The 22552-nt window shown below is 43.0% G+C and overlaps 1 protein-coding gene across 1 annotated transcript; it reads left to right on the forward strand.

Annotated features, from left to right (window-relative positions):
- The first annotated feature begins 621 nt into the window (after positions 1–621).
- Positions 622–22260, forward strand: ATP6V1B2 (ATPase H+ transporting V1 subunit B2). Its single transcript, XM_010996364.3, has 14 exons — positions 622–799; positions 7076–7131; positions 11351–11449; positions 12656–12749; positions 12875–12952; positions 13421–13560; positions 13897–13998; positions 14345–14442; positions 15081–15204; positions 16767–16917; positions 18557–18639; positions 19842–19946; positions 20094–20223; positions 21986–22260. Exons 1-14 carry the CDS (start codon positions 664–666, stop codon positions 22123–22125), a joined length of 1536 nt encoding a protein of 511 aa, XP_010994666.1. The 5' UTR covers positions 622–663; the 3' UTR covers positions 22126–22260.
- Positions 22261–22552: the final 292 nt, after the last annotated feature.

A 22552-nucleotide genomic window follows, 5' to 3' on the forward strand; every position in this document is an offset into this window, starting at 1 on the left:
CAAACCTGGACTGTCACTTTCCACAGCCAGCTAGTCATTCGTGCGTTAATTCTCTCTCTTAAATAGTTTTCAAATACATTCCACTTTGTCTTCACGCCGCTGTCAGCACCCTAAAACAGTCCAATAAATGTTTTTTGAATGGACAGATGAGTGAAAGCATTGGAAAGGAAGACAATAAGGTGAGAAATGATGGCACATAGTGCCCTATGTTACATCCACTGGAATAGGGTTTAAATTCTGTTTTGTCAAGTGTGTTTTTAGAGTTTGAGCTCTCTTCATTCAATGCCATGAAACGCCGTTATAAAATGCACATCAGTTGACTCTCTCTTGTACGTAGCTGCCTTCTTCCCCCTCCCTCCCTTCGTCTGCGTCCCTTTCCCACCCTCTTCTTCTCCTACTCCCTTCAGTTTTGCCTTTCTCCGAGCCCCGGGCCCCTCTCCCTGGCCCGGCGCCCTCCTCCCAGCACGCTGGTCAGCTCCCCGCCCGGTCCGCGCGGGTTTCGCCCCGCCCGCGCGGAGCCCAAGTCACGAGGCCGCGGGCGGGGCGCAGCCAAGGGGGCGGGGGCTCCGCAGTGCGCATGGGCGGAGCGGCGCGCGGGCCGCCTCGGCTATATCTGCGCCTGCGCGGCGCGGCGGCGGGGCCAGTCGGGACGGAGGAGACAAGATGGCGCTGCGGGCGATGCGGGGGATCGTGAACGGGGCCGCGCCTGAGCTGCCCGTACCCACCAGCGGGCCAGGGGTGGGGTCTCGAGAGCAGGCGCTGGCGGTTAGCCGGAACTACCTCTCCCAGCCTCGTCTCAGTGAGTATCAGGGAGCAGGACGCGCCCTGTCTGTGCCCTTAGCCCAGCCCCTTGCTCCCACTCACCTGCTGAGCCGGCGGGGCGGGGTGGGGGGTTGCTTTCCTCTCGCATCCCCGCGCGCCGACCCCCAGGCCTGTCTCTAGTAGGAGGTTCTCGTGTGCCTTAGTTTCCGTGACAGAGGTGGGCCGAGGGCGAGAGCACCCCCGGGCGGCTTCCCCTGGGTTGGTGGGCTCCTGGCTGGGGCCCCGCCCTCCCCAGCTTCCCGGGGTTGGAGCATGCTCAGGCGCTCGCTTCCTGGCCCTCCGGGAAGGCAGCTGGGTGCCCCTCCGAGCCTCATCTTCTCCTGGCCTCTCTTGGATCTGTAGGGGTCGAGGGAACGCCCCTCGCCATTCCCCACCCCTCGAGTGGGGACCTCAGGGCAAGTCTTGAGCTCCTGCGGGGGGAGTCGGTGTAGTGCCGTCGCTGACGTGGTCAGGCCTTGCGTGGATGGAGGTCAGGCCCGCAGCCAGAGGGAGATGTTTTTCGGCGGAGAGGCTGCTCCGCAGGACACCTAGATATCAGAGACAGCTAGAGCTGAAAAGTACCCTGCAGGTCGTCTAGTCTAACCCTCTCACTTTACAGTGAGAAGCCCGAGGTTTGGGGAGGGACGGGGCTTGCCAGGCTTTAGAAATGCATACCTAATTATTGGCAGAGCAGGGAAAGTCCAGGTTTCTTAATTCTTGCTGGACCTTTCTCTGCCATTAACTTTGTTGAGTGCAAGGCTGTTTCGAGGAAGCCCAGCAGCTTTGCCCGTATCATATTGCATACATGCAAAACATATGCATAGGCATGTTTAAGTGTTGTGGTTGTAAAAAGACGTCAGTAAACCAGTCTGAGGTGGACTGCTCAGCATTTCGGAAAGCAGTGGTTCCTGATCACTGAACAGTGCAGTTGTGTAGCATCAGACCTCTTCGTCGCTTCCTTAGGAGCTGGGATGAGGCCTGGGCACAGACTCTTATTTAAGAGTCAGGAAAGCGCTTGATGTTTTCCCAGGTGGTGAGACTGTTTGCACGGGTTAATTGCCGGAGTGTCTGTTTGTGGGTGGCTCACTGGTTAAAAAGAATTTCAGACGAAGGGTTTCAGCCTGGGAGCTCTCCTGCCTGACTAATCCCATCCTGAGCTGTCACTGGTCATGTGACAGCACTGCAGTGTGAGGAAGGAGGAAAAGACTTGAGTCAGTGGTTTGCAGAGATGTGCTTTTTGTACTGGGAATTATTGCATTAGAGAATGCCTGTTGGGAGTTTATGCGAGCTGAAGTGTTTCAAGAAATTGACAGATGTTGCATGCTTATATAGACGTTGGCAATAAGTAATGTTATAGATGTTGACAATAAATTGTTAGAAATTTATAACAATTACAAATACTCTCGTGAATTGCATTTGTATGCTCTGCTGTTCTTTGGTTAGAACAGATGGACATTAATGGTGCGTCTAGGAAAAGATTACAAGGGGCAGTAGTCATTTTTCCATATAATTATTCACTCTGTCGCAATTCAGAGAGCATGGACTGAAATAATAACATAGTTTAAAGAGTGCTCTGTGATCAAGGTTGTAAACCCTTAAGGGAGATGAATGTGATTTCTCAACGTTCTGTGTGTGGTGACTGAAAAACTTCTGCAGATGAGATCCTTCCCTACAAAACTGTTGCAACATAGAGCTTAAAACTGAACCTTCAGAGTTCAAGAATCCTTTTTGTATGCCTAGTACAGTTGACACATGGAAGCACTGTGTTTTATAATTGTTGTATAACTTTAATTTAAACCTCTGGTTCTAATAGTCTAGTATGTGGATTCTAATTGTGGATGGAACCAGAGTAGGGAGTTGGGGTATGTGGGCTGTTTCCCTTCTCTGCCTGGGTTATTCCAAGAAGCGCAAATGATATCGTACTTAAGCTAACGGCTGACTGCATTTGAATGTCATCTTTTTTCCCATATTGCCACATCCTTTTTTTTTTTTACCCCCAGCAGAGAGATTGATTTTTAATTGATGTAGTCAGTTACAGTATATCAATTTCTCATTTACAGCATAAAGCCACATTCTTGATTCTAGTTAAAAGTTTGAATTTCTTCTGAATAAATATCGTTTAACCTCTTAATTTTTCTCATTAAAGACTGATGATACCATCATAGGTGAAAAGTTACTGTTATTTAATGTGTGCTTTTTGAACCAAGGAATGGAGTAATATTGGCAGTTCCACTGTACAGATTCATCCTGGGTTTTGTGTGTGTGTGTGTGTGTGTGTTTTTTTTTGTTTTTTTTTGATTTCAGAATTGGGGGCTGTTAACAAGAAATGGAAAATGAGGTACGCAGGCTTCAAATGATCTTGAGCACGTTAGTTAAATTTCTAGTCCAAGGAAAGAAAACTTGATTTCCTTTTAAACTTTGTGCAAAGTTAAATAATACACGGAGAGCTCTTGGAAGTGACAGTGTTTGAATTAGATAAACTCCATTGTTCTTGAGATCCTAGATCAGCTGATCTTACGCTTCTTTTAAAGCAGAGCTGGCCAGCCTAGTGACAAGTCAAAGGAGTCTAGGCCTGCCTTGTTCTAGAACCTTTCCCTCCTTGTCTACCACTCAAGGCGTGGGTCTCTACTTTTCTTGCACAATAGGAGATGATTGCTCCGGTTTTTGTGTTGCTAATAAGGTGTAGGCTACCGAACTATCGTTATGCAATGATTGTCAAATTTCTCTCTGAAAATTTCACAATCATTAAGTAGTGTTAGTCCTGTTGAACAGCCTTGCAACTTGTGGAGGAAGAAGATGCCATCTGACAGAGTATGTGCTTCTTAAAACCTCTGTAGATTTGGGGTTTTACCTGTTACTCTGTAAATGTTTGTCGCCTGCTTGATAGTTCAGGATCAGAGGTGGGCCTTCTTGGTTGTAAAATGTGCTCCGTGTGCAGTGTAAACATGCCTTCGTGTTGGCGGAGTTCTGATCGCCCCTCAGACCCAAGTTCCTGCTCATTTGGAATTTTCAAGACAAAAGTGGTTGTTACTATTTCTAAACATAGATATATTTATATAATTGGTGAACTGGTAAATATTTATGTAACTGGGGAATAGGTTTTGATTCTTTGAAGAGCAGCTTGATGTCTTTGGCAGCTGTAACCTAAACTGGTGTCTCTGCTTTGGGCTGTTAATAGTAATGGTGAGGAAAGCTGGGTAGATACTATTGAGAGATAAAAGGTGGTGTTTGGTATTATTTTATCTGCATGTTGCCCTCCCCTGCCCCCAAATACTTTTGTTATTGTGGGAAAGAGCTATAGTTTGTGTATAAAGTGTCTTCTGCTACTTGTTGCTTAGGAACTGTGTCATCTCCATATTTTTTAATTATACTGGAGACCACCGGCCATAGAGAGCCAGCCTTAGAATCGTAGTTGAGGGGAGGAAGAAACAGCTGGAGTGGGTGCATCAGCCTTGCCTACCTGCCAGTGTTTTGTGAAGCTGCAGTGAGGTAGCCTATCTGAAGATGCTCTGTAAAGCGTAAAGCACTTCAGTTTGGTCGTACCTTTTGTTTAGTCTGGATTATAACACTTACTTGTAGCCCAGTTTAATTTAAACCAAGCATGTTGCTTAACCTGTGATTTGTATCTGAAGTGATCTCATGCTTTTCATGCTTTCCAGGAGAGAGAACTGCTGAAGCATCTCCATTAGATTCTTGCTTCTCTGCTTTAACTCTTCTGGTGACTGCCCTCCATTGGAGAAAGATTGTGTCCCAGAACACAAAAAATGACAGTTCAGGTTTAGAATTTGAGCTGCAGCACACAGTTAAAGAAAAGTGACCGGAGCCACTCTGTATAACTTCAGATCCTTTGGCAGGTTACTTAAATTCTGAGAATCATTTTTCTCTTATAAAACTTAGAATAATGTTAGTTAACTCATAGACCTGTTAGGGAGATTTTAAAGATTCTTGACAAGTAAAATTAAATATGTATTGGTGGTATTGGTGTTAATCGATTAATTCCACATGGTTGCTTATTGGGTTTTTTTTGAAACCTGTATGCATTGTTGTAGATTTCAAGACTGCTTTTGATGAAGTAGGATCTTATCTTCCATAGTTAGAAGTCTGCTTGATTCACTGCTTCCAAGAAAAGCAGTGACTAGTGTTTCTGTTTCCTGGTCATGCGTTTGCCTCATGACTGGCAAAACTTCATAATTCTGAATGAGCTTGAATTTAAACATGAGATTCCGAAGCATCGTTGTCATGGAGGTGAGAAGTTCAAAGGAGATGCAAATCTTGTTCAGAAAGTAAAGAGAATTTCAGAACCTGAAGCATTTTACTGATGCTACATTTTATTCAAAACGGAGTTGTCTGTAAACAAAACTAGATTCTCCCACTCCCAGTGGCCCACTCCCTCCTCCCATTTCCAACTGTTTAGGTAAAGATTCTGAAAAGGTCTGTGTTTCTATCGTTTTAAAAACTGGGTTCTAAGAAAACGTGTTTCTAACGTAGCTCACTTTGCATATCCTCGTAGCAGTTTTATGAAGTCATTGAAAAATAGTGTTTAAATTCTTTTAAAATAAAAACAATAAAAAATTGTTTGGGGGTAGGAATTATTTTTAAGAGTATTAGATTATTTTAAAACAGTGGGGAGGATTATCATAAAAGTAGCAGAAAATATGACACCTAGGGTCTTTCAGATAATCCTGAGGGATGATTAATTCTTCTACGTTACCGTCCCTGTAAGTAATTTAACTTTTTGAATTTGTGACTTGCCTTTTATCTAAGGTTGAAAAAAAAAGAGTCATTTAGGGTCTTCTGTTGAGATCGTTACAACTACAAATGCATTCAAGCAAATATTTGGTGTCAGGATTTAAACAGCCTGAATATGAAAGACGAGGGCCCCTGATAGTGCTTGCCTGCTCTGTGTGTCCCGTTTTTCTACCAGGGCACGTGCTTCCTGGCTAAAGGAATTGTGTTTTCAAATGCTGAGCCCTTTTAAGTGGACAGACTGGTTATTAAATGGTTCCTTCATTCTTGGGAGTCTGTGTTCATGCCAGAAATTTCTGTCCAGGGCCTCATAAGAAATCAAGCAAGTGAAAAATTCCCAATTGGTTGACAGCTTCTTATAAATTATTTTAGGCCTTTGTAAGCATTTATTTCATTTTTTCCCAGCTTTTCTGATTATGAAATTTAACTAATTCTGACATTGTTAGAATTGCTTTCCTGAGTGTTCAGATTTATACCCTATAACCACTGATCCCACTTGGCATGTATGCAGGTGTGATACGGTTCAAGGATAGCTACCTCCTTTCTCAAACGAGGGATTTGGGCAGTTTGTTGCTAGGGTGTAGTTTGCAGTAGAAGATTAAGTCTTCATGCTGACAGTTACATCTGACTTTTAAAAAGGATGCTTATCTTTTAAAATTTTTGTTTATTTTTTAATGAAGTATAGTCAGTTTACAGCATTGTGTCCATTGCTGGTGTACAGCATAATGTTTCAGTCATCCATATACACATATTTCTTTTCGTATTTTTCACCATAGATTACTACAAGATATTGATTATAGTTCCCTCTGCTCTGCAGTAGAAACTTGTTTATCTATTTTATATGTAGTAGTATCTGCAAATCTTGAACTCCCGATGTATCCCTTCCCACCCCCCCCCCCCCCCCCGGTAAGTTTGTTTTCTACGTCTGTGATCTGTTTCTGTTTTGTAAATACGTTCTTTTGTGTCTTCTGGTTCTTTCCTTAGAGTCCACATGTAAGCGATGCCATACACCAGTTTACTCAGGGCTTTTTGTCTTATCAGACTGCATTCTCCAGGTTTCCTCTGTGAGTTTTGTCACTCCTGAAAGGGTTCCTTTCCCCTCCTGTCTGCTTTGCGAAGTGCTCCGTTTTCTAGAAAGCCTTTTCTTTTCGCAGTCAGAGCTGCCGCAGGTTCTCCTGGTGCTCCCAGACTCTGCACACCTGTTAGAGCCCTTACTCCCCCTGCTCCCTGTTAACTGTGCGCTCCTGTGGGAGCTCTCCCCCTGTGCCTTTGCTTTTGTATCCTGGGTCCTTGAAACAATGTGATTTATAGTGAAGATCCAAAATATTTTGGGTTGGATAAAGGGGGATGATGAAAAGTTGTACAGACACAGGCGTATTTTATAAATTCAGTGGAAAATCCGTAACTGTTTGAGTGCTCCATACAATAACAGGCGTGGCGAAGCGGAGAGGGGGCTTGTTGCGACCCCAAGACGACTGAGGCCGTGCTTCTGTGTGACTGGAGCTGACTCTCCTGTGTTCCTTTCCAGCGTACAGGACAGTGTCAGGAGTCAACGGCCCGCTTGTAATCTTAGACCACGTTAAGGTAATACCACGACCGTTGCTGTCTAAGCATTTGTGAAGTTTTAAAAGCATGGTATTAAGTACCGTTCAGTACACTCTAAGTTGTTTGTGACGATTTTTAAGCCGTTTCTTGGTCCCAGTGTCAGTACTGTATAGGAGACGAGAATTTTAAAGGCTAGAAGATTGGATTCCAGTACTGGATCTGCTGCGGATTCTGTTTTAGCCTTGAGTCCCTCACCTGCAAAATTAAATGTAAAATTTGTTTGTTTTTTAATCCTTCCTCATAGGTTTATTAGGAAAACAACAATAATATTTATGAATGTGCTTAATGACTTGTAGGAATTTATAAAATTCCTGTGGTGTGTGGCCCCTGTCAGAGGCTGCCTTGAGTTACAACTGTTGGCTGTAGCTTTGTTTTACCTTCTCTATTAAATTTCATGGTCTTTAAGTGAGTAAGCAATGCTCCTTTTATCTGTGAGGGCCTGATACTGATACTCAAGTCATGAATAAGCAACAGGTTATCTCAACAGTGACTAAAACCATAAAGCAAAGAATCGTTTTTACTTACTCAGTTTGTTGAAGCTCTTTAGTTACATGCTGCTTTTTTAGCCACACCTGTATGTAAGAATTATAAATGCCATTCGCGTTATCTTAGAGAAGGAGGCATAGAACACACTCTGTAATTGAATTCCCTGGGTGAAGCCGCCTGCCCGAGCTCTGTGATCAGACTATCTTCAGAGGAAGTAGTTTATGTAACGTGCTCTCTAGGACAGCAGCTCTGCACCGGTGGTTGTTGAGGGTAGGTCAGGAGGAAAGGTGCACAGTTAACAGTTTGTTGAGAGAAGTAATGATGGAAGTACATTTGGCATGTGGCCCCTCTGGAAGCAGGAAATAAAGTTTCTTAAAAGAAAGGGCAGAGCACATTGTGTCTCCAGCTTTATCACTGAGATGGTATTTTTGTGCGTGACAAGGTACCTATACAAATTAATCTCCACATAAGGATACAGCTTACCCCTGGCTACGGCTTCATACTAGTCTGCAGTTTGATTCAGAGCCTCAGCATACACCACTTCAGTTGCACAGGTCTAGGCAGGCGCCTGTTAATGTTTTGTGAAAGGACTGAGTGTACACCTTTATTTTTCAAGGAAACTGTGGGAAGCTTTGTTTATTTCTTTGTTCTGTATTTCTTTTTTATATACTCTTTATTAGATACAATTTTTGGCTCATATTTTTCAAATATGAAGCTTTTATACTGGTAAATACATATTTGAAAAACAGTTAAAATTATTCATCTTTCTATGATAAGCATTGAGCTCAACACCAAAATACACACTACAGACACATAAATGTCTAATTCGTAAGTGCTGTGCAGGGTGAGCGCAGGATGCTGTGAGAATCAGTAACAGGGAGGACTAAGAAAGCATCTTGGAGGAAGTAATTTTAAGAAAGCTGGAAAAAGTTTTATTGAATGCTTTGAGTACAGCTCCAGCTGAGGAAAAACTGGTAAATAAAGTTTTATGTAGTTGTAAGAATGGCTTTCTACTGCCAGATTGAGTGATTTTTTTTTTTTTTTTTTTTTTTTGGTTTTAGTTTTTGGCTTTTGTTTTTAACTTAAAACATACACATAAGATCACGGAACAGATAATGTTATACAGAATAGAAGGAGATGGAGACTGCTGTCCGCCAATTTGTGAAGGCAGCACACCTGAGATTCTCAAACCAGACAAAGGGTCGTATCAGGAAAGGAACAGGGGAGCAGTTCTCACTTAGAAGCACCAATTCCAAAATCCTTCATAAAATGTACTCGTGTATTGGATATTAGCAAAAAATACATTAGAAACTCAACAGAATTATGACCAAGTAGAATTTATCCCTGTAATACAAAGATGATTTGAAATTAGGTAATGTCAGAATAGTTCAGGTCATTCATAGATTATTAAACTGGAAAAAGTTTATGCTCTTCTCAATAAATACAGGAAAAAAATCTTTAAAAAAATAAAAGAAGGTCTTTGAAATAAGGAATAGAACAAACTTTTAAAACCTCTTAAAGGATACCCATCGTATCCTACAGCAAACAGCACACTTAAGGAGCAACTAGAAACATTCCCATTTAAATCAGAACAAGATGAGGGTGCCTGCTGTCAGCACCACTATCAGACTTTGTGCTTGGACCCTAACCAGTGCTGTGGGGAAAAGAAATTGGGGCATAAAGAGATTAAAAAGGAGAAGGCACAGCTCTCACCATTTCTTGGCAATGTGATGAACTAAGCGGAAAACACAAGCCATTTGGTAGACAAACTGTTAGATACAGTGCCGTAAAGCAGTGCTGCTGGGTCCAAGGGTCAGTCTACATACAAATAACACCCCTTTATCAGTGACGTGTAAAATGCCGGAAGTCGTTACAGTTGGTAACTTTCTATAGAAAACTGTAGAACTTTGTCGAAGAACGTAAAAGAAGACAGAGTAAGAGGAGAGTCCGTGTTCATGAATGAAGAGGCTCAGAACAGGAAAGATGTTGATTCTCCCCAGGAAACAAAAGAAGTTAGAGGTAGAATAGTTCAGAGTAAAGATTTGGTCTCGTAATAAGCAGATACTTCAGTGGAGCAAAATTAAGATTCTTGAAACCAGTTCTGCTTACACCTGAGAATTTGACTTGGTAAATGGTAAAGGCTACATTAGCAGGTCAGTGGGGGACATTTTTTGCTGCACAGTAAATATTATCGGGGCATTTGTCTTCCTATGTGAAAAAAAACAAAACGTGAAAAACCTAGAAGACAATATAGAAGGCCATGTTTATGACTTCAGATTGGAAGGTCGTCCTACACAAGGCATAAAAGGCATAAATCATAAAGGAAAATAAAAACTACAAAAATTCTTTCTGATAAGATGTCATAAACAAAAGACAAGAAATGGAGTAGCAGATGAATTTTCAAAAGGAGTCATACTCAGAATCTATGAAACTTATGTAAAAATAAGAAAAAGCAGACCCAGTTGAAAAGTGAGGGAAAAAATATTAATAAGCCAATTATAGGAAATAAAGTCTAATTGTGAGGAAACATAGGAAAATGCAGATTGAAAGATACTATTTTTTACTGTATCAAAATGGCAAAAGTTAAAGTTTAATAATATAAGGTTGGCAAAGATGTAGGGAAATGAGGCTTTTCTGTACTATTAGGGAGACTGTAAAGTGACAGTTCCTTTGCACAGTAATTTCGCAGAGAACGGGCACACCCTAGAGCCCACCACTAGGTGACCAGGTACCTCAGGGAAGCTGGGGTCCACCTGTGTGAGGAGCCACCCGTGAGAATGTTCACTGCAGCTTGTTCGCAACAGTGTGAATCTGGAACAGCCTTGAACACCAGTGGTGGAAGAACACCTAAGTAAAACGTAGCGTTACTTGATTTTATTTTAGCTATGTCTATGCCAACATTACTCCTAAAACACCCATTTATTCACATTAGCGTTTCCAAAATCAAGTGTCGTAGAGTCAGTGTTGCATCACAGATGCGTTGACAGACGTTTTCCTTCACATCACATGAAACAGTGATGCATCTTTCAAAAGACTGTATTAATAAAGGAAGGTAAATATCACCATGACAGATCCAGAACATGAGGTCAGGTCGGGGGAAGAAAACCAAGGTGTAGGATGGTACGTCTGTATGTTGCTATTTAGGTAAATAAAACACTACAATGTATTTTTGGAAACATGCCATTTAAAATATTAAAAACAGGTTAGAGGAATACATATCTGTTAGAAGAATTAGATTGAGATGGGAATGTTAGCATTATTTATTACAACAGCAATTTTTTACTATTTAGTTGCCTTTTATTCCTGTCCTCCCGAGGTGATTACACAGCCCAGAAGCAGACATCATTTCTGAGTAGTGGGAACTTGGTTTCTTGTCAGTTTTGTATCTTTCTATAGCCTCAAAACTTAAGAACATATACACAGAGGGAGAAAATTAAACTGCTGGGTTTTCACTGACTTAAGAGCCTTCCCTCTGTATGTACCTTGTGCTGTGTTTGCCAGTGCATGTGCCAGCGATGAGTGTTCCAAGGACCTAACCTACCCGAGGACAGTCTGAACCCTTGGCATGTGCCTGTGTGCTGGGGGTGGGGGGAGGAGGGACTGGGGGAGGAGGGACTGCACAGGCGTGGTGCTGCGATGCAGGTAGAGCGGACGGCGTATTGTGATGCGCTTTTAGGATGTGGGTTAACAGCCTTCCCTTCTTCCTGTTCAGTTTCCCAGATACTCTGAGATTGTGCAGTTGACACTGCCTGACGGCACAAAGAGAAGCGGGCAGGTTCTGGAAGTTAGTGGCTCCAGAGCAGTGGTTCAGGTAAGCACCGCTTTCAGAGCCTGGGCAGCTGAACTGCTTTCTGATCACAAAACCACGGAAGAAGCACCGATAGTTTTTTCTAGTCACTATCACGTAACTAACTATACACAGATCTTTCTCGCCCTATGGGTGGGGTCATGTTGTACTTAATCCATCATAGGTTGAAAGTGCATCTAGCAGACTGAACCTGCCGAACGTTACAGCTTGGCTTCCACTGAAGGTGCTCAGAACAATTACGCTAGCATACAGTGGTGCGAAATCATCTAACCCAGGGCCTGTTTTATAGTAAAGTGTTGAATCTCTCATGTGACTTACTGTGCTGTATACTGCGCTGCACTGCAGTGAGAAACAGAGCGGTGGTCTGGGCACAGAATGGTTGTAGGTGTGTCGTTGTTCCCGCCCGTGGTGTCGTGGCTGACTGGGAGCTGCGGCCCTGCTGCCGCCAGCATCACAGAGAGTGTCGCACCGCGTGGCGCTAGCCCAGGGAACGGTCGGCATTCAAAATTCCAAGTACGGTTTAGTTTCACACCATCATGCGCCAGGGACCCCCTGTGTCTTTAGAGATTGATTACTGGCCGAAGGGAAGAAAATTATTTTTGCATGTTTTCTTGCCAAATGTCAGCCACCTATATCCATTCTAGCCCAATAGCTCCACTGGTAAAATGGCTTTTTTCTTTTTAATGGATAAAATGAAACAGACAATATCATTGAAGGAGCAAGATGAAAAGCAGAGTTCACAGGTTATGGGATGAAACCAAAACAAGATCTGAGTTTGTTTCTTTAAATTGTCTCTGAGAATTCCTAGTTTTTAATGTTACTGATTATTGCAAATGCCAGTTTTTTCAAAAAATTCAGCAAAATTTCTGTAATGGGCCAGATAGTAAATTGTTTAGGCTTCGTAGGGTTACCTAAGGTCTCTGATATGTGTTCTTATGCTTTATTTTCCTTCTTTCTTTTTTTTTTTTTTAAAGAACTCTTTGAAAATGTAAAAAATGATCTTAGCATGCGTGATGGATTTGGCCTGCAGCCTGGCTCTGGTTAAGAGGCTGAACTTGGTTCCTCATTCACCACTTTCATTCGTGTTGGTTAGAAATGGTATACATTTGTGTATTTTACTTTGTAAGGGCTGTTTAACAGACAAATAAACTTCAAGTGCTTATGATCTAAGTTTCTCGCACCCTTCTGCTCACTGTACTTTCTTGGCAGGTATTTGAAGGGACCTCAGGCATAGACGCCAAGAAGACGTCCTGTGAGTTTACTGGGGATATTCTCCGAACACCAGTGTCTGAGGACATGCTTGGTAAACGGATGTTATTACTCACTATGCGCAGAGATCTGTTTCTTTTTTGACGTATTTCCATGAAGTCTTTTAAAAACTAGAAATATTTGAGTCATTGTCCACTCTGTGGTGTTGCTGTTTGACAGGCCGAGTATTCAATGGATCAGGAAAACCTATCGACAGAGGTCCTGTTGTGCTGGCTGAGGACTTCCTTGACATCATGGGTAGGGGCAAGAAAATGGATTTTGGTGTTTGGGTCACGCAGCATCTGTCTGTCTTACACCTTTGCCAGATGAAGGGCGATTTTTGTGATACTTCAAGTAGATGACAGCATACTCCATAATTAAAGCACTTAATTAATTTGTTCATTAATAATTTGTTTGTTATTTAATACATTTATTTTTACCTAGAGATCATCTTAAAATTTTATGTAAAATACCTTAAGATATTGTAAGATATCACTAGTTTGTACCTGAAAGGTAAATAGTAAAGCCATGATGGCTTTGAAATTAGGATTTCATTCTTACTTGCTATACCTTACATTTCACTTTACTACTATAAAAAATTAATGGAAGAAAATAGTTTCAGATTTCAAAAATAACTGGTTTTTTAAGAGTAGAAAGAAATGCTTTATATGGTTGTAGTCTTAATGTACAGAGATATTAAAATTTTCCCTTTTGGAAATGCATTAGGCCAGCCAATCAACCCTCAGTGTCGGATCTACCCAGAGGAGATGATTCAGACCGGCATTTCGGCCATAGATGGCATGAACAGTATTGCTCGGGGGCAGAAAATTCCTATCTTCTCTGCTGCTGGCTTACCGCACAATGAGGTGAGGACTAGGGTCTGTTTGGTATGAAATGTAAGAAGGCAGAATTTCCAAATGCTTCGCTGTTAATGAGAAACCAAATAAAGGGTTTTCAAAGTAAATACCCAATGTTATTGTTCATATATTCCAATTACATTGAATTTTTATCCTCGCATATCTGGCTTCTTGCTTACTTTTATGAATCTTTGCGAAAATAACAAAGAGGTTTTGTTGGGTAAAGCCCTTTAAGATATCCCATTTCATTTATGATTACAGTTACCAAAAGTTTAGGGTAAAAGGTATTTTGTTGTGGAAATGTTAGTTGAGATTTCAACTAATTTCTTCTGTATTCCTCATCAGATTGCAGCTCAAATCTGTCGCCAGGCTGGTTTGGTAAAAAAATCTAAAGATGTAGTGGACTACAGTGAGGAAAATTTTGCGATTGTATTTGCTGCTATGGGTGTAAGTAAAACGTTTTCTGTTTCAGTATGAACTGTGAAATCACCTGTGTTATTAGAACAGTGTAGAAAAGTACACATACATGTCATTGAATTTACCTCTGTGTAGAGAAGATGCAGCTTGGTTCTTCGGGCAAACCAGGGATGAATATTCAGCATTTGACTGGAATGTAAGAGTCATTCTCTTTGCGCCCAAAGCAGGCAGTTTACTCTGTTGGCTTTTGCAAACATTTTTTGGGTACTGGAAACCGTAGAAGAAGGAACAGTGCAAATCTAAAGCTCGGCCTGCATCAGAAGTAAATATTGAGAGTTTTTCTTTTCCCAGGACTGACGAAGTCATTGCCTTTTAGGTAAACATGGAAACTGCCCGCTTCTTCAAATCCGACTTTGAAGAAAATGGCTCAATGGACAATGTCTGCCTCTTTTTGAATTTGGCTAATGACCCAACGTAAGTAAACAAATAGAGCTGTTTCTCTCGGTGCACGCGGGCTTCTGGTCACGAACGGCACCTCAGACTAGGCGTAGTGACAGCGTTGCGGTGGAAGCAGCGTGGGCCTGGGAAGGAGGTAACCGAGTTTAGATGCCAGCCCTGCTTCCTGCAAGTTACTTGGTTTTGGGCAAGTCACTTAGGCTCTGAAGCTTAGTTTCTTCTTTCATAAAGTGCAGTAAATAATACTTGTCTCGCAGGGTTATTGTACATATTAAATGAGGTAATAGTGTAAATTACCCAGCTCCCAGTCCATGCTCAGTAAGTGGTCTTTTGCCTGCAAAACCTGATGCCTGTTTCTTTCCTCCCTTTCTCCTCCTCTCTCCGTCTCAGTTTTGAAACTATATAGTTCTGAGAAATTATGGGGCATTTATAAGATAATCAATTTAACTATAACAACAAGTAATTCTTACTGTGTAAATACATAAGATAACTCTGCCTTACTTAAAAACTTGTAAAGTAATCATTGCCCAGCCCTTCTCAGTTTATGTAAAACTTTAAAAGGGAGGCTGTGAGACTGTCCTGTTATTTCCAGAATCATTCTCTTTTGTTTTTGGCCTTTTTGTTTGAGTGACAGAGGACTTGATGTTTCATTTCAGTATTGAGCGAATTATCACTCCCCGCTTGGCTCTAACCACGGCCGAGTTCCTGGCCTATCAATGTGAGAAACATGTATTGGTTATCCTAACAGACATGAGTTCTTACGCTGAAGCACTTCGAGAGGTAATTTTTTTCTCAGTTAAAATGAATTAATTTTCAGGGTTATCTTGTCCCTTTGCAAGTTTTCACTTTTTTAAATCATGGTTTTTTTTTAAATTCATTGCTCTTATATTAGTAGAATACCTTAATTAATCAGAAAAGAAAATACAATTTCTGTCAACCCAGTTGAAATGACTAGAGGATGAGATTTAAACCATTAGCGTACTTACCGTACTGTCACTGTCTCCACTGGTTACGACTTGATTCTAAGAGTGAAGGATGCAAGCTGTTACGTCAGTTACTCTCCCAGGAAGTCCTCTCTCTGTGCAGACTGTCAATTTTTAGCCCTTTCCAAGAATTTCATTTTTAATGATGTAAATCTTTATTTATTTACATAAAGACTGTACTCTGGCAGAACCCTCTCCAGAACTTTTTTTCCTTCAGAAAATTCAGTGTTTTTTTTAGAAACAGCATGAAGATTCTAGCAGTTCCCATCTGGGAGTATGGGGTGTTTTTCTCATGCAAGTTACTGAAATTTTGAGTGAGTTGCTCTTTTAGGTGTGTAAAAAAAGGGAGAAAAACTTCTGAAAAAACATGCTGTATAAATATCTGGCTTCTAAAAGCTCCCTAAGATCCATCACTGTATCTCACTCTGCTACAGTGCTTTTTCACTGCCCCCATCCATCACAGTTCCTTTTCCAAAATGCAGTAAAAATAAGTGTTAGAAAAGTGAAAATTTTAAAGAGATACACAATTTATAAGCCTCCTTTTATTATTATTATTATTGCTAGATTCATCAGACATATTTATTCTATCAGATTGCCACTGAAGTTTTGATATGTTTATCTTGCTTTCTGCGTTGTCTCCTTACACACTGATAAAAGCTGGTCTGCAGACCACGCTTTCTGTCGCACTGCGGAAGCGCGCTCTTGGAGGTGCAGAGTCGGGCTTCATGCATTAGGGTTCTTGGTGGTTGTGGATTAGTATGTGTGTCTGTATCCTAGTGTGCACGTCTCTAAGAGATCATTTATTACCATTGTTATTTTGTGCAGTGATCTAAGGAAGCTTTATTTGGCCCTTGATTCCAACTGGGAACTGGGGTTAGTAACGTAACTTCCTCTTAGGGTCGTTGTGAAGATTAAATGAAATAACGTATGTAAAGTGCATCAAACACTTTCTGGCATATTTCCTTCCCTTTTGATCTTTTCAGGGTTAGTTTATGTAAACCTGGCTAGATCCGTAGTGTGAAATGAATCTTGTCAACTAAGTGTTTTCTCTTAGTTTTAAAATGGACTAGCTTTGATTTATAAATTGCAAGCAGATTTTCTTCCAGCAGGCTGTTTGAAGATTTATGTTGTGGCAGTATGATTTTAGCGAGAAAACTTCTGGTCCCCAGTTGTCAACATTTTTGTTACAGGATAATCTGAATTTGTGTTGCTAGATTTTTCTAAATCGTCTCTCAGAGACGGTATTTGAAATGAACAAGATGACATTTCCAAGCTTGTAATTTGGCACAGATGTGTCCTAAGCAAGCTTGAATTCTCGTTCTATGGCATGTGACGCAATCCTCCTTGGTTTACTGCCAGGTTTCAGCCGCCAGGGAGGAGGTTCCCGGTCGACGCGGTTTCCCAGGTTACATGTATACAGATTTAGCCACTCTGTATGAACGTGCTGGTCGAGTGGAAGGCAGAAATGGCTCAATTACTCAAATTCCTATTCTCACCATGCCTAACGATGGTAAGTCTTGGGTCTTTGGATTATGGAAGAACTAATCCTTGTAAGGACTTTGATTCTAAGAGAGAAGACCAGTTATCTTTTTAAGTTGAAATTCTTTTGAGAGTTTATCCTCCTTGAGTTTACCTTACCTAGGGATTTGTGCCTACATAAAATTTTTCATTTCAAAACTACCTGTAATCATTACTATTTTATAGAAAATTTTTCTCATAATTTTAATTTTTAATTTTCATTTATGAGCTAGTATTTAGTGTCTGCTGTTTGTAGGACGCTGGTATGGATATAAAGGAATTTTTAAATAATTGATGGGCTCTACTTACTACTCCTTCTAGTCAGATGTTTTTTATGTATGTGCACCAGTAATTTAAGGTAGCTTCAGTGCCAGATGAAAAGCACAGGTAGTGAATGCCACAAGACTCCAGAGGCGGAATGATCGCCAGTGGCTTGGCAAAAATTATTTCATTTTACCATGTGTGTCAAAGCGCGCAGGGTGGTTCCTGCCTGCGGGTATGCCCAGCGGCTCCCGGTGAGGCTTTCGCCGTTCCCGTTGCCCGCGCGTCTTTCCATCCTTACCTCGGTTTGTTTGTTTTTATTGAAGTTACAGTGTGTTAATTCTGGTGTACAGTGTAATCTCCCAGTCATGCATATACATACAGATACTCGTTTTCATATTCTTCATTAAAGATTATTATAAGTTATTGAATATAGTTTCCTGTGCTATACAGAGGGAATTTGTTTTTAATCTATTTTTATGTACATTGATTAACATTTGCAAATCTCAAACACCCAGACTTACCCCTTCCCACCCACTTTCTCCCCAGTAGGGTTATTTACTGTGTCTGTGAGTCTGTTTCTGCTTTGTAGGTGAATTCGTTAGTTTTTTAAAAGCTCTTTTACAAAATATTTTCAGAAACAGTACTGACTCACTTGATCTTCACAGGGACTTTGGGGTGGATGCTCCCATGTGAGGCGAAGTGATCTGTCACAGTTAGATGTGGCAGCTTCAGAACCCAGGCGGTCTGAACACTGCCTCTGACGTGACGGTGGTTTGTGCCGAGGAATCAGCTGCACAGTCACTTCATGTAACTTCACAGACTGGGAGATGCTGCCTGTGTAGTGTCGGTTTACTGGTTGGCCCAGCTTCTGTATTTTCCATATTAAAATGTGTGTGTCCATCTGAGATCGCGCCCAGTATACGTCAAACTGGCAAATCTCTGCAGGGGAACTTTATGTTTAAAATGGAATTGAGTCATATTTAGGGAGAGATCACACACCTGGGAGAAGCAGTGCTTTTTATGAGTGCAGCTGGTGTAACTTCCGTCAGCACGTCTGACTGCTGCAGCCGGGTAGACTGTCCAGCGCCGTAACCTCCAGCCACACTTGGCTGTTTAAGCTCTAAAGTTTATTGAAATTAAATAAAGTTTGACATAAAGGTTTTCAGTCACATTAGCCACACTTCATGTATTTAATAGCCACATTTGACTGGTGGCTACCATGTTGGAGAACATAGATAAAGAACTTTTCCATCATCACAGAAAATTATTTTTTTATCTAGCACTGTTTTAAGTAATGCAGTGGCGCCTGTGGGTTTGTTCGTGTGAGACGGACACTGTAACTGATGTGGGCTGTCTCCCCCTGGTAGATATCACTCACCCCATCCCTGACCTGACTGGATACATCACAGAGGGGCAGATCTACGTGGACAGACAGCTGCACAACAGACAGGTATTTGACGTCTGAGCAACACTGCAAGCCTACAGATCTGTCTTTCAGTTACTTTTTAGTGATTTTGACTTTGCTCTTAGGAATTGTTTTCTGTAGAAAATATCAACTTGAATCGTTTCTAATATGTCTGTAAAAGTGTCACTTATGTAATACTAAAATCCTAGTGTGGGTGAGGGTGGCAGGACCAGGAATTAAATTACCACTTTCCTTATTATGCCCTAAAATAGGGCCACTTGTCTGAGAACTTTTGAGGGGTCTTCTGCTCCACGGTGGTGTAATCTACCAGTCTTGTTAATATAAAAACATTCTTTTTACTTTAAAATTTTTTTTAATTGAGGTGTAACTGGCATAACATACATTAGTTGGAGGTGTGTTTGTATCTGTTGCAAAATGGTCGCCACAGTCAGTGCAGCTCCTGTTCATCTCCCCAGAGTTACAGAGCATTTTTCTTTCTTGTGGTGAGAACTTTGAAGGTCTCCTCTTCCAGCCACCTTCAAACATGGAGTGTTAGTCACCGAGCTGAACACTGCATCCCCATGACTTACTCGTTTATAACTGGAAGTTTGTACCTTGAGCCCCTCACCCATCTTGCCACCCCTCATCCCCTGCCTTACGCAACCACCAGTCTGTTCTGCATCTGTGAGCTCGACTTTTTTTTGTATTTTTTAGAGTCCATATACGTGAAATTACACAGTATTTATCTTTTTCTGTCTGACTTCCTTCAGTTAGCCTAGTGCCCTCATGGTCTATCCTTATTGTTGCAAATGGCAAGATTTCATTCTTTTCTACGGCTGAATAATCAAAACCAGATTTTTGATTGGTTCCACCATAGATGCCAGCTTCTAATACCAGCTTTTAGGTGGAATTGTGAATTTTTTGTGTGTGATTTTATGATTCAGAGTTTAGAAGACCATTTAGATTTGATAGTGTAGGCAGATACTGAAAATTCAGTTTTTTAATTTAATCTGGTACTGTTTTGTAGATTTTGCTTTTTGGATTTGATTCTCGAAATCTTAAGCCATAAAATATTTCCTAAGCGTCCTCGTCTTACCAGGGAGACACTCACACTTACGTAGGAAACACGTGTGGCGGTTTTACGCATTCTGAGCAAAGTTCATGAGTTTCAGAATTCTCCTTTATTACCAGGAAGGACTGGGTTTTGTACTTGACTGTAGTATCTCCCCCTTCCCGTTCTACCCAAGATCTACCCGCCCATCAACGTGCTGCCCTCGTTGTCGCGGTTAATGAAGTCTGCGATTGGCGAAGGCATGACCAGGAAGGATCACGCTGATGTGTCGAACCAGCTGGTACGTAGGTTCTCTCAGGGCTGGTGTTTCAAGCCCTCAGTGCTTCCTTGGCTCATTCTCCCTGCTGTCTTACACTGCTTGTCTCTCTCCCGTCAAAGTGGAATTTTAATAAAGAATATTGCTCACGGAGGCCTCTCCTCTCCCCAGTACGCGTGCTACGCCATCGGCAAGGACGTGCAGGCCATGAAGGCCGTGGTCGGGGAAGAAGCCCTCACCTCGGACGACCTCCTATACCTGGAGTTCCTGCAGAAGTTCGAGAGGAACTTCATCGCTCAGGGTAAGCGCCCGGCCCCGTGAGCACGGGCAGCGCCATGGGGGTGTGCGCCGCGTGGGCCTCCTTCCTGGCCCGAGGCTTGCTCTCTGCGCGGGTTTCCTTCTGATGGGAGCAGAGGTTCTTCCAGCCTCCTGTGTGTCTTTGTGCTTAGCCCTCTGGGTGCTTCCCTCTGCCTTCAGCTCCACCGTGCGGTTGTTCAGCTCTTGTCTTGTTCTTTCCCTTCCTTACGAGCGGCCTCCTGCTCTGCTGCCTCCATCCCCCCTCTGCCTCCCCTCAGCCAGCCCACAGCGACGCCCTCCAGCCTGGGGGCTGGGGCTCTTCTCGTCCTCTGTGTTGCTTTCTTCCTGCTGCTTAGCTGCTCCTGTTCCTGAAGGCCGAGCTGCCTGTTCCTTCTGGGCCTTTCCCGTCCCTGGCTTTGCCTTTCCCCCTGCTGTTGACTGACTTGCTGCCTGTGAGCCTTCATCCTCGTTCTGAAGCTCTCCTCCCACACCTCCACCTTTGTATCTGCCACCACCCCTGAGGCTCAGCGGTGCGCACCGAAGGGCTTCCCGGGCTGACCAGCTGCTGAGCAGTCCCCTCTCCATGCCTGTCCCCCTCTGGCCTGGCCGTGATCCTGGGTCGCCTGCCCGCGGGAACTGGGCGTGATTCCTAACCTTCCTCCCGTGCTCTCCGGCCATCATATGTTTGCCGCTTCGCATTGTTCTCCTTTAAAACGTCTTACCCTGTCCTGTTTTCGTTCCCATCACCATTCGCTCGGGCCAGGGATGCTCAGAATTCAGTGCGCTTTTCAATCACCTGGGGATCTCGCTGAAATGCAGGTTCTGGCTCAGTAGCTCTGGGGGGTCGGGGGGGAGGTCGCAAGTTCCTGGGCGATGAGGAAGCTGCTGGCCTTTCCCCAGCCGCCCTGGCTCTCTGTTCCATTGCCGAGTAATTTAGTGTTAATTTCACCGATTGTCGCTCCTTGAAGAAGTTTATCATGGTTTTTATTACATCGCGTATGCCACACTTCCAGGCTGCTCTGATCGCTCTCTGTCCTGCCACCCCATCTAGGGCTGATAAAATATTTTTTTACCTCCGTGGTACTTAGAGAAGATGTATTTATTGTGGAATAATGCATCAAGCTGCACTCTTAGGATTTGTGCACTTTTTAATTATGTAGGACATTTTGAAATTAACATTAAAATCCCCAAAATATATGATTCGTGGATTTTTTAAAAAACTTTTTTGCAGAACCGAATACCTTCAAAAGATAAACATTACTCTGGTAGAGAAAAGAAAAGAACTGAAGACTTCAGCCACTCTGATTTCTCAGTTAAAAAACGAGAATTATTTGCAGGATAAGGATGATTCTACTATTAAAAATAATAACAGTGACACCTTTGAAAGCCTCCGACCTATTCAGGTGCTTGATGGGCGTTTAGGGCCTCAGGCGTCCGCCTGGCCCCCTGCAGGGCGTCCTCTGTTCCCGGGAGCGCTGGGACAGAGCTCCGCCTGGGTCTCATTTGCATTGCTCAGTGGAATGTGTTGAGAGCCTCCCGGTTGTCAGAAGAGCTCCACACGCTCCCACTGCCCCTCTGTCTCTCTCACTGTCTGCCCTGATTTCCACGTTCAGTCGCGTCCAGCCCCGGGAGACATAACAGCTCCGTGTCCCTTCTCGTTCGTGCTTTGTGCTCACAGTGCTAGTCCCATGCAGGGCAAGCTTTGAGCAACACTGATAAACTGGAGGGAGGTGGCCTTCATTGATCCAGTCTCAATCTTTTGTAAGGTCCTTACGAAAACCGCACTGTCTACGAGACCCTGGACATCGGCTGGCAGCTGCTCCGAATCTTCCCCAAAGAGATGCTGAAGAGGATCCCGCAGAGCACGCTGAGCGAGTTCTACCCGCGAGACTCTGCCAAGCACTAGCCGCTGCCGCCCGGCTCGGTGCGCCTGTGAAATGCTGGTTCTGTGCTCTTGGTTCCTTCTGCACACCCCCTCCTTCCCCACCTCTGTGCTGGACTTTACTGTGTTACCCTGTAATTAAAAACGAAGACGAGGTAACATATCGTGCCAGTGTTGCAATGTTTTAAACTGCTAACAGACTTTAAAATATCCCCTGTTCAGAAAACCTGGATCTTCAGTGCTTAGTTTACAGCCGCTGAGGGCTGGAGGTGAGGGGTGCTCACGGACGTGTGTATTTGTTGTACATAGCGGTGTAGTTAGCTAGCTGCCCGGGGTCCTCGTTATCCGGGTCCCTCAGACCTCCCCTCTCCACCCCCTCGAGGAGATTGCTGTCTGAGTTACGATGCTTCGCTCCCCGCGTCAGGGGCGGCGTAGGGTCTGAAAGAGGCTT

Source organism: Camelus dromedarius, chromosome 36 (assembly GCF_036321535.1).
Source record: "Camelus dromedarius isolate mCamDro1 chromosome 36, mCamDro1.pat, whole genome shotgun sequence".
Classification (NCBI taxonomy): domain Eukaryota; kingdom Metazoa; phylum Chordata; class Mammalia; order Artiodactyla; family Camelidae; genus Camelus; species Camelus dromedarius.